The sequence below is a fragment of the Lagenorhynchus albirostris genome, chromosome 15 (assembly GCF_949774975.1).
Source record: "Lagenorhynchus albirostris chromosome 15, mLagAlb1.1, whole genome shotgun sequence".
Taxonomy (NCBI): Eukaryota; Metazoa; Chordata; class Mammalia; order Artiodactyla; family Delphinidae; genus Lagenorhynchus; species Lagenorhynchus albirostris.
The window spans coordinates 22,645,040-22,656,923 of NC_083109.1; the positions used below are offsets into that span (position 1 = coordinate 22,645,040).

An 11,884-nucleotide genomic window follows, 5' to 3' on the forward strand; every position below is an offset into this window, starting at 1 on the left:
GAGGGGAGAGGGGGGGGGGAGAGAGAGAGAGAGGAGAGAGAGAGAGAGAGAGAGAGAGAGAGAGAGAGAGAGAGAGAGAAGAGAGAGGAGAGAGAGAGAGAGAGAGAGGAGAGAGAGAGAGAGAGAGAGAGAGAGAGAGAGGAGAGAGAGAGAGAGAGAGAGAGAGAGAGAGGAGAGAGAGGAGAGAGAGAGAGAGAGAGATTTATTATATTGCAAGCTGAAGACCCAGGAAAGCCAATGGTTTAGTTCCTAAGTCCAAAAGTCTGAGAACCAGAAGAGCCAATGGTATAGCTCCAGTGCAGCATATGTAGCTGATATAGTTCCGATCTAAAGGTCATCAGGAAGGAAGAATTCTTTCTTACTCAGGGGGAGTCAGCCTTTGTGGTCTTTCAGTACATTGACTGATTGGATGAGGCCCACCCGCATTAGAGAGAGCCATCTGCTTTACTCAATCTACTGGTTTAAATGTTACTGTCTTCCAAAAGCATCCTTGCAGAGGCACCCAGGATAATATTTGACCAAATATCTGGACCTGTGGCCCAGTCAAGCTGACACGTGAAATTAATCATCACACCCACATAACCACACCTACATAAAGAAACAGAGGTACAAAGCTGGCCGTACTTTGAATGTTGGTTTCACAGTTGATCCAGATGTTTTTCAGTATGTAAAATGTGCTTATTACCTGTTGACCCAGTAGTTCTCCTAGGAACGTAGCCTATGGAAATATTCACAGAGGTGGATACGTGTGTAAAGAAGTGTATTGCATTATTAATAAAAATTGCTAAGATTTATTGAATACTTAATAGGCGCTATCAAATGCTTCACATATACCTTATGTGACCCTCACAGCAACTTTGACAAAGGTATCACATCCCTCATCTAAGAGCAGGAAAAATCAAGGCTCAAAGAGGTTAAATAACTTATCCAAGTTCACATAGCTGGTAGACAGTTGGGCTGGGAATTGAACCAAGCAATTGAGTTTTACAGCAGCACTTTTTTTTTTCGAAGTATAGTTGCTGTACAATATTATATAAGTTACAAGTGTGTAATATAGTGATTCATAATTTTTAAAGGATATAGTCCATTTATGGTTACTATAAAGTATTGGCTATATTCCCTGTGCTGTAAAACATGTCCTTGTACAATAGCTTATTTTATACCTGATAGTTTGTACCTCTTAATCCTCTACCTCTATATTGCCCCTCCCCCCTTCCCTCTCACCGCTGGTAACCACTAGTTTGTTCTCTATATACGTGGGTCTGCTTCTTTTTTGTTATATTCACGAGTTTGTTGTAATTTTTAGATTCCACATACAAATGATATCCTACAGTATTTGTCTTTCTCTATCTAACTTATTTCACCCAGCATAATGCCCTCCAAGTCTATCCATGTTACTGCAAATGGCAAAATCTCATTCTTTTTTTATAGCTGAGTAGTATTCTATTGTAGATATATACCACGTCTTTATCCATTCATCTGTTGATGGACACTTAGGTTTTGGCAATTGCAAATAATGTACAGCAGCACTTTTAACCATTATCCCTGTGTGTTGGTAACAGTAAAAAAAATTAGAAACTACCTAATATCCACATAAAAAATGCATTGGATAAATAAGTCAAGCTACTTCCATGCAGTGGAATAGTATGTGGCCATTAAAAAGAAGGAGATCTGGACATACATGACAAAAAAGTGTTCATGTTTTGCAATTACAAAATAAGCTGTAGGGGGGTTGAAATCATTTGGGTAAATGCATGTGTGTGCAATGTTTTGGGAATTTATCTTTCATGGACAATGTCTACTTTCTTCTCTGTATATTCCAGAATTTATTACCTTCTGGAAGGTTCTTTATGAGCATTCATTACTGTTCTAATGGGAGAAAATAATTTTTAAAAATTGGTCCAGAGAGGGGCTATAGCCCCTGGGAACTGGTCCCTGGGCACAGCTGAGTCCAGATTCCTTGCCTGGCCACCCAGTCCCTGGGTGGGCAGTGCCTCCTGGCTCCTCCCGACTTCTTCCTCCCTCCTCCCAGGATGCCGTGTGTGACTGTAGCACCCAGTCTCTCGCCTCCTGCTTCGCCCGGCCATCCCGCTCTGCCGTCCGCCACTCTCCTTCCAAGTGCAGGCTGCACCCTTCGGAGTGCGCCTGGGGTGGGGAGGAGAGGGCCGCCCCTCCCAGTGAGTGACAGAGCAGCCGAGCTCCCCACCTCAACCAGCCCAGTCCCTGGACAGCCAAAGGGAACCCGCGGAGAGGAGACGAGGTGAGGGGCCCGCGCCCCCTGCATCTCTTGCCCAGGAGGGACAGCAGCTGCACCACCGCCGCAGAAGAGCTTTCCCATCCAGGTAAAGCGGGGCCTCCTGCTGACTGCTGGGTGGCGATCTCTGACTTCCCAGGGGAAGGCAGCGAGTGGGAGAAAGACCAAAGCTGGGCTTCAGAAGCAGCTCCAGAAAGATCCCTTGGGAGCTGATCCCTGGGTCATAAGGGAGAACCTTGCCTGGTTCTAGCCACACCCACTTCTCAGAAGAGCCAAGGAAAGGATACACTTCCGGCCATGCCCCTCAGGGAAACGGGCTCACAGAGACATTCCCTGCCAACCACATCCCTCTTCACGGGGAGGAAACACCAATGAGAAGAACAGCCTTTGCTCTAGGGCTCAACCTCGGGTTCTTGGTGGAGCTGAAATGGGCATCACGCCATCCATTTCTTCCCTCCACCGCCTCCTCCTCCCAGCCCTGCTGCTCTGGATTGCTATGGCTCTAGGGGATATGACAGGGCGGTAACCAGGGTCAAGTATCTGCTTGGAATCCTGGAGCCCTGGATCTCCCTGCCCGTAGCTTGGGTGCAGCAAGGACTAGAAGACGAGGGGCTCAGGGCTGGAGAGCCACTGGAACTGCCTTTCTTGCCAAGGTGACTTGGGGGGCCCCAACCTTCCCAGGAGACTCCTTGAGGACAGAAATAGGTAAAGTCCATCTCAAGACCTGGTGCACAGATAAATAAATGCCTAATTGCCCACTGCCTTGATCGCTGGGGTCTCTTTCCCTGGCACCCTGGAGGGGCACCGCATCTCCACTGTGATTACATCCTGCAGCTGGTGGAGGGCAAAGACGTTCCCAGTAAGAGACTCCCAGATGGCCAGGTCAGGCCAAGGAGCATTCCGAGAGGCCAGTGCCCCAGGACGTGGCAATAGACTGGGGCCTGGAAACATATTTCTTGCCTCGGGTGTTTATTTGAATTTTTCTTACTATAAATATTTAAGGTGGTTTTACTTTATTTTAATAATTTAACTTACCCCAAAGCCCCTAAGGTAATTTATTGGAGGTTGATACATGTACTCTCGCCACTGGGACAATGCAAGGCTTTAACACGATGGACAGGCGCAGGGTCCCCTGTGTGGGTGAGACAACTCAGCAGCCGAGCTCTGGGCTCCAGGTCAGCTTTGGAGGGCCCCCCAGCGAAGCTGGAGCCCTGCAGCCTGCTCCCCCAAAACTGCTGGCCCTTTGGCCTCAGAGCACCCCTTTACACTCAACACCCGGTACTTGCCCAGCCCCCAGACGTGAGTCTGTACATGCTCACAGACAGGGTGAAGGGCTGGACCGCTTCCCAAACATTTTCCATTTTTTCTCATCTTCCTCCCTCCCTCTGAAACCTTTTTTGTTTCGATGAGTCAAACACGGATGTCTAAGGCTTTATCAAGAGCATGGAGATCTCTCCAAGTTCCCCAAGTGAGAACTCACAGGAAAACAGGACTGAACTTCAAGAATGTTGTTTATTGCAGCTTTGCACATCCATCTGAGAGTGTCTGCCAGCCTGCCTCAGTTCTCACCAGCCTGCCAGCTTTTTCACCAGCCTCTCTCCTTAGCCTTATGGGCTCTCCCGGCTCGCCTCCCAGCCCCAACTCCACTGGCCACCCTTCCCCATGTCCCATGTGAGCTGCCTGAGCCATCGGATGGATTGCACCGTGGCTCACTGCAGTGTGGTGATGGGGGAGGGATACTCAGATGGCCTCCCCCTTGGTGCCAGTGAACCTGTTTTGTTTACACACATCTGCCTGTAACGGGCTGGGGGCTCAGAGTGGAAACACCAGGATAGAGTGGCTTATCTGTGAATTTGCCATTAGGAAGACAAAAAGCCAGCAGCGTGGCCAATTTGCCCCCAGGACTCAGGAGATGCCTCTGCGCTCCCACCTACCAGCTGCCGGTCTTGCCCTTTCTGGGGCACCTGGACCAGTTACCCAAATTCCTTCATCGCCATTCCCTATCGGTAGAACTTGGGGTTACGTTGGTGCAAGCAGCCACTTCCTCATGCCATAGTGACCTGTGTGGGCAGAGCAGGCAGGCTGATGGAGCCATGGGCCAATCCCCTCTAGGAAGCCACTGCTCCCACCCAAGAGGTCAGGGGGCCCCTCCGAGGTTATCTCCATGTGAGGGGATTCACACAAGGCCACAAGCCACCAGAGGCCTCTGGCGTTTCCCAGAGCTGCAGAGGGCCAGGGAGGCTGTGCTTCTAGCCTTGGGGAGAAATCCTCGTGAGACTTGAACCCTGCGGACCGCTCAGCCTTACCGTCGTTCTCATCCAAGATTGTCCTTGCATTCTCATTGTCTTAGAGCATGGCCACCCAGACCTCAGCCAGTGTCCGAGACCCCAGAGCTTGGTTTTCAATAAAGTCCCAGTTTCTGCTTCCTGCATGCCACTGTGCAAGGTCACTCATCACTGTTCCTACAGAAGCCTCTGGACGAGGGGCTTGATGGGGTTGAAAATGTTACGTGTAAATATTGGTTTGGTTTGATTTTTAGCATTTTAATTAGTAACGGTTGTGTTTTCTTTTTTGGGGTGGGGGGTTGGTTTGTAAAAACTCTCTACTCTTTTGGAATGTAATTTCTGAGTTTGTTTCTTCAAATGCCTTTTTAAGTCTTGGTAACATTCCCAAAGCAGAAAACTGCCTGGCGCTCTGTGGGGACTCCCCTGGAGCATTGGGTCCCAGGAAGGAACACTGCCCTTTCCCCCTTTCTTCCCCTTCCTGCTGCCCCTTACCTTTTCACTCCTAGCAGCTTCTTCTTCCTTCCCTTCCTCCTCCTCCTCTAGCCTTCTTTTTCCTTTCCCCATCTCTATTCTCTGCAGCCAAAGTCCCAAGGAACCCTGGGGTCCTAGTTCCCTACAGACCCCTGGGTTTGGATCCATTGTGTTGGCACCAGTTGGTTGAGGAGAAATGGGAGACCAGTTGGCATGGTTGACCCCAGACTGGACGATCTTGTGTTTCTTATGTCTGACTTCTTCCCAGAGCCAAATTAAACCCTCCTGGGGGTAATGATGTCTGTATTTGAAATGAAAGTCAAACCACTTTGGCACATCAGTGGTCCCTAGATCCTGCATGCACAAAGCATCAGTATCCAAGTCCCTGTCACCCTGGCAGCCCTTCCCCCCACCCTCCCCCCCGCTAATTCTTTCCCCACCAAAGGCTGACCAATTGTAAAAACTCTTCCAAGAGGTCTTGCTCAAAGTGGCCCCTCCCCTTGGTCCCCCCCAGGGACGCTCCTCTACCAGCTGCTCTCCCAGGTGACAAAGTTGAGGACCGAAGACTTGACCCTCTTATACCCTAATTGCCACATGGCTCCCTCGTGCCTGCCCCCATGCACCTTTCATGGTTTCATCACCCGGCCTGTTCTCCTCTTGCCCATCCAACTGCCAGGCCCTTCCTCCCTCTCCTCTCCCGTCTGGAATGTCCTCCCCACCCCAGCTTTGCCAGCCTTCCAGCCCCACCAGCATCACCTTCCCCCGACCCCGTACACCCCCCCTAGAGCACATTGCTATTTAGAAATTGCTTCCCCATGCCACATCTCCTTCAGACTCCTAAGGGCCAACTCTGGGAGGCAACCTTGGCAGGATAGGGGTTAGTGCTCCCATTTTACAGATGACGAAACTGAAGTGCAGGTCTCATCCCTGAGTCACCTAACTGGGAAGTCATCAAGTTTAGACTAGAACCTGGGTCCACTGGATCCCCCAGCCCAACACTGTCCTGCTTGCTGTGTCAACCCACTGCCCCACTGGAGGCTTTGTGTGGGTGTAGGACACCGAGAATATGCCACTGCCCAACCCAGACATAAAACCAGTCCACTCTGAATCACTGGACCGGTGTGTCCCAGAGGGTGGTGTGGGGACCCCCTGCATCAGAATTCTCTTAGGCATGTCCAAAATGCAGCTTCCTGGGACCCGCCTCAGCCTCTGGGCCAGGAATCTGCGTATCTGACAAATTCCCAGGGAGATCCTGAGTACCAGTGGCCACACAATTGATGTTCACAGCCCTGACCGTTAGGCCATCTTTTTTTAACCAGATAACCATGATGTTATATCTTAAAAAGAGCACTGAGCTGGTAATCAGGGGGCCTGGTCCTCAAGCCAGCTCTGATTTGGGTTAATTATGCTGAGAATTTCCAAAAAGCACTGGAAGCAATTTACAGTCTTAGTCATAAGGATCAGTAAGACAACAGAAAAAAAGTCAGGAACTTCCTTGGCGGTTCAGTGGTTAAGACTCTGTGCTTCCACGGAAGAGGTTACGGGTTCGATCCCTGGTAGGGGAACTAAGATCCTGAATGCCTCACGGCGCAGCCAAAAAACAAAAAGTACAAAGAAAGTCAAAAAGCAAGAGGAATTATCATTCCCCAAATCTATCTGACATGATTCCCATAATCCTGCAATTAAATTTTACTCTTGAGTTTCCTGGCAGCCACAGTAAAAAGGGAAGCACATCACGGTAAAAAGGGAAGCATGTCATCATCCAGTCATGGGATGTAACCATAGTTGCCCCAGGAGACAAACTCTTCTGCTGCTAATTTCGAGCATGTGTCCTTCCTTCAAAGTCCACTAAGCCGGTTGCAGTGTGAACCTAAGATGCAAGGATGGTTTCTATTTTTAAAATAATAATAAACGGCCACCAACTTGAATGGCCTTGGCCCCGGAGCATGTGGCTAGTCTGTACCTCAGTTCTTCCAGCTGCAAAGTGGGAGAATGTCCTTGCATGGCTGTGCTGAGGACCAAATACAGTACTGTGCCTGGGAATCTGCCTGGGAAAACATAAGTTTCTACACCCATGGGAAGTGGTCCGATCACACTCATTGTCCCCACACCAGCCTCCTGGTGCCCTGGCCCTAGGGGTGATACACCCTTCACTAGTCTTAGTGAATAGAAAGAAAAATAAACTGGACCTACCCCCTCACTTTTTTTAAAATTGTGGCAAAACATACATAAGACATAGCCATTTTTAAGTGGCTTTAAATACGTTCACAATGTTGTGTTGATACAACCATTACCACTCTCCACTTCCAGAACTTTTTATCATCCCAAACTGAAACTCTATACCCACTAAACAATAACGCCCCATCCCTCTCCCCCAGCCCCTGTAACCTCTGTTCTACTTTCTGTGTCTATGAATTTGCCTAGTCTAAGCACCTCATATAAGTGGAATCATACATACAGTGTTTGTCTTTTTGTGTCGAACCCCCTCACTTTTTTGGATGAGGAATCAGGCCCAGAGAAGGGACAGAGTGGCTCACCCAAGGTCAGACAGCAGGTTAAAGGCAGAATCAGGACCAGAACCCAGGCTTCCTGACTCCCATCAGGTGCTGCATCCCCAGTGGTGAGACACCCCCCACCTACCATTCCGTGGTCTTGGTTGAACCCCTTCCTCTCTCTGGGCTGTATGTTCGCTCCCCACTGCCCACCCATCTTCTCTTTTAATATCTTCCTCCAAAGCTTCCCCTCATCCTGCCTCCTCTTCTCCAGCCGATTCCCACCAGCAGACTGAGTGGCCCTGACCCATGGCCAGGTTTTCCTCTTCTGAGCCTCAGGCTTCCTTGTAGCACCCATGCCTCAGCCCTCCCAGAACGGCCTCCCCGGCTCCACTCGTCTCCCGTGGATTTCCCTGTAACCTCAGCAACTCCCTCCCTGCGCCCTCAGCCTCACATTCCCATCCTCCCATGTCTGTGGTCTCCCAACTCCGGAGATTTGCTTTCAGATCTGGTTGTATTCCCTGGGTTCTGTTTTATTTTGTGTTTCCTCACACCAAAGGGGGAACCTTTCCCCAATGCCTCAGGCTGGGCTTGGCCTCAGTGACCACCATCCCCAAGCCCAGAAAGACATCCCCCCATCCCACCCTTGAGCCCCATTTTCTTCTGTCCACAGCCTCCCGGCAAGACCCCAACACTCTCCACTGGGAATTGGGGGGGAACTTGGATCCCCCACTTTGGCCTCCTCTGTCCTGCCCAGTCCCACATGGCCTTGTTTGGAAAGTAGGTACAGCCTAGCTTGGGTTCTTCTCTCCCTGGCCATCCGTCCATCTGTCTGTCCATTTGACATCCCCCATACTCTCCACTCTCCCCTGGGCCTCACGGCCTCTGGAAGAGCTTGCCCTTGGCAGAACCTGTAGCCCACCCTGGCAGAACCTGTAGCCCACCCTGGCACTACCCCTTACCCCTCCCAACAGTGTTTGCGGTTTGCAAAGTCCACAGACCCAAGAACGGAAGGGGACTGGTGACATGATGCTGGGCCTGAGTCGCCTGCCCAGGGCTCTTCCCCGCCCCTCCTGCACTCTTCTTGGACCCTACCTTGTGTATCCCATCAGCCCTACTCCACTCTCTTCCTGCCCTTCACCAGCCCCCTGGACCCCAGGGTCTAAGGAAAGGAGCTTTGGTTTCCCCTAAGCATCCTTGAAGGGCCGAAGTCGTCAGGGCCTGGCCACCTTGTCACTCTCCATTCTGATACCGCTCAAACTGCTCCCATGAAAAGGAACCTCAGCCAGGAGTCTGGAGACCTGGCCCAGGAGATGTCTTAACTTCTCTGTGTTTGTCTGGTTGTATGATTTTATGATTAGCACAAGGATGGTCCTTAGGGCCCCAGAGCACCCCTCATGTTTTGGAGTCCTGCATCACCATCCTCTCTCCACTGGGCCCTGGTATCCTGGCTCCTCTCTCAGCTCCGCCGCTGATCTCTGTGCCTTAGTTTACTTCTCCGCACAGGGGGCTCACCACAAGTCTGTGCCCGGCAGCTTCCCAGATATCTTGGTGCCTCTAAGGCAGGGCCTTGCCAGCTGTGGCCCAGCTCCCGGGCACTGTCTTGGGGCACCAGGTTGCTGAGGATGTTGCCTGGAGGTTCTCAAAGAAGCGGGAGCAACACCTGGGCACTTGATAGACATGCAAAGTATTGGGCCCACTCAAGACCTATGGAACAGAACCTTGGGTGGGGGCGGGGGTGGCCAGCAAGCTGGGGGGGGTTTAACAAGCCCTCCAGGTGATTCTGATATACACAGGAGTTTGCCACCTGCTGACCTAGACCAGCAAATAGTGTGGCCTGGTGAGGGACTGAGGCTGGCCCTGACCAGGAACAGGAAACACCAACCTCATCTGGACTCCTGAGAGATTGCGAACCCTCCCTGCCCCTACCCAAAGCAAAACAAAACTATGTTCTCCTCTTCCTGGAAACTGGAGGGCTGGCAGAAGGCATACGTTTTTCCTTTCCCTGCCCCTGGCTTGGTTCCAGTCCTACCCACTTCTCCTACTTGTCTGGGTTTTACAAGAGATTGTGTAGGGTTGTGCTAGCTGGGCAGCAGGTGGGCGTCCTGGGGTGGGGGGGCGGGAGACAAAAGACCGTGAGACCGTTTATCCCTTGGAAACCTCACCATAGGCTTATGGCTTCTCTTCAAATGGAAAGAAACAACTCCTCAAAGGAAGACTCCTAAATCCCCAGCCAGCTCCTTCTCCTCTCACCTCTCACCTCTAGGGACACCTTGTAGACAAGGCCAAAAAGCAGCTCCAACCCCCAGCGGCTGGGGAAGAGAGCCAGAAGCTGTCCCTCCTCCTCCTCCTGGCCCCCCTCCCCAAACCCCACCAATACTGTGAAGCCCCCTTCCTGACCATCCTGGTTTCCTGGTGTGGACCCTGCAGCTGTGGGCCCTGAGGGTTCCCCAGGGAAAGGCCTTTGGGAGGGAAGGGACTAAGGGCATCCTTGGGCCAAACTGTCCACCTCTCCTGTCCGCTGTTTCTCCTTCCCACTCCTGTCTCCAGAAGGCTCTTTCCCAGGATGGATTGGGTGCTAGGACAACCATGGTCCAATCCGCCAGCTCTCCTTGCCCCCGTGTCTTATTTCAGACATGAGAATAACTGTACAGTGTAAACTTACAAAGCGTTTTTAATGGCTGTAGATTGGAAATAAAGTATGTCATATGAACAGTTTCCATGGACTTGGCCTCTTCTCTGATTTCTCATTTTGGGTGGGTGGGGTGCTCAGCAGATTTAAAACTTGACTCTACCCCACACCCAGCTGCCTGGGAAGGAAGGAGCCCTGGGAATGCCACAGCCAGCTGGCTGGTTTGGGGGTCACTTGGGAGGAGCCACCAGGGGTTCCTGGCTACTGACTGCTGACACCTCAGAGTCTCCCATGAAGGGTGGTATGACCACTGAGACATAAATGCAGAGTCATCAAAAATGGAATTGAGGGAATTCCCTGGAGCTCCATTGGTTAGGACTCCGCACATCCACTGCAGGGGGCATGGGTTTGAATCCCTGGTCAGGGAACTAGGATCCTGCAAACCTCACAGTGTGGCCAAAAAAAAAAGGAATTGAAACTTTCTACAAAAGACTTTCAAAAATTTATCATAAAAAAGGACATGGATTAATTATCTATTACAGTAGAATTAATTATCCCCAAACGTTTATTATATCACAGATGCTGTGGGTCAGGAATTCGGGAGCTGAGTAGTTCTGACTCAGGGTCTCCTGAGGGTGCAGTCAAGTGTCAATCAGGCTGCAATCATGTGAAGGCGTGATTGGGGCTGGAAGATCCACAAGGTGGCTCACTCATGCCTGGCAAGTCAGTGTTGGCAAGAGACCTCAGTTCCTCCCCAGGTGGCCCTCTCCATATGGCTGCTTGAGCATCCTCACAACATGGCAGCTGGCTTCCCCCAGAGCAAGTGATATATGGAAAAAGAGGGTAGAAGCTACAATGTCTTTTATGACTAAGCCTTGAAAATCATACACTGTCATTTCTGCAGTATCTTATTGCTTATACAGATTAGCCCTATTCCTTGTGGGAGAGGATTATACAAGGGTATGAAGACCAGGAAGTGGGGAACATTAGGGGCCATCTTGGAAGCCAGCAACCACATGAAAATTATACAGATCTCTTCTTTTTTGAGGGCCTAACAATAGCCAGGCCTGTGCTAGGCATTGAGGATAACAATATATGGACCTGAAAAACAGGAAAGCAAATGTCAATGGCCAGGGGGAGCCCAGGGTGCTCAGGGAGCTGGGAGGAATCAGCAAAGGCTGCAGAGGGACATCTGAACTGATACCTAAGCTTGAGAGGACCAGATGAAGGAGATGGTGGTGTGTCGTAGGCAGGAGACGGAAAGGACATGTCCCAGGTGGAGGGAACGGCATGTGTGAAAGCCTAGGAGAAAGAAGAGCAGAACTGGGAAATGGAAAGAAGTCACTGGCGTGATGAAAGAGGCTGGGTCAGATCACAGAGAGCCTTAGGAGGGAAGGGGTGTCCACATCCTGTGGACAGTAGGGAGCCACATAAGAACTGAAAGCAGAGAAGGGACATAGAGGATGTACTGGGTCTGGATTCCATGAAGCAGTAGACCCACTGTGCCCCAGGAGGGCCAGTTCTGGCTGTGTTCTGTTCTTGGGATATTGACAAGTGAGTAGTAATTGAAGGAGCAGGGTGAGCAGAGAAGGAACGGGGCTGTAGAAAGTGATATTCAAGGAATAAAGAGCAAACCTCTGCTTTCAGATGTCTGTTGGTAGCCAACATGCTGGAACCACATGGTGGAAATTTCAGGAAGGCAGATTTCTGCCTACCACCAGAAAACTTTTCCAAGGACCACAGCTGCTAT

The 11,884-nt window shown here is 50.7% G+C and overlaps 1 protein-coding gene across 4 annotated transcripts in view; it reads left to right on the top strand.

Moving 5' to 3' along the window:
* Positions 1-6,954, top strand: part of MTCL2 (microtubule crosslinking factor 2) — a 70,224-nt gene extending 63,270 nt beyond the window's left edge. For 3 of the 4 annotated variants that reach the window (XM_060124336.1, XM_060124337.1, XM_060124340.1), the window contains one exon: positions 2,033-6,954. In XM_060124336.1, the coding sequence (XP_059980319.1) occupies positions 2,033-2,185 (153 nt within the window). In that variant the 3' untranslated portion in view covers positions 2,186-6,954. Of the gene's footprint in view, positions 1-485; positions 807-2,032 lie in introns of those variants that run through there. The other variant, XM_060124339.1, reaches the window with a different exon arrangement.
* Positions 6,955-11,884: the final 4,930 nt, after the last annotated feature.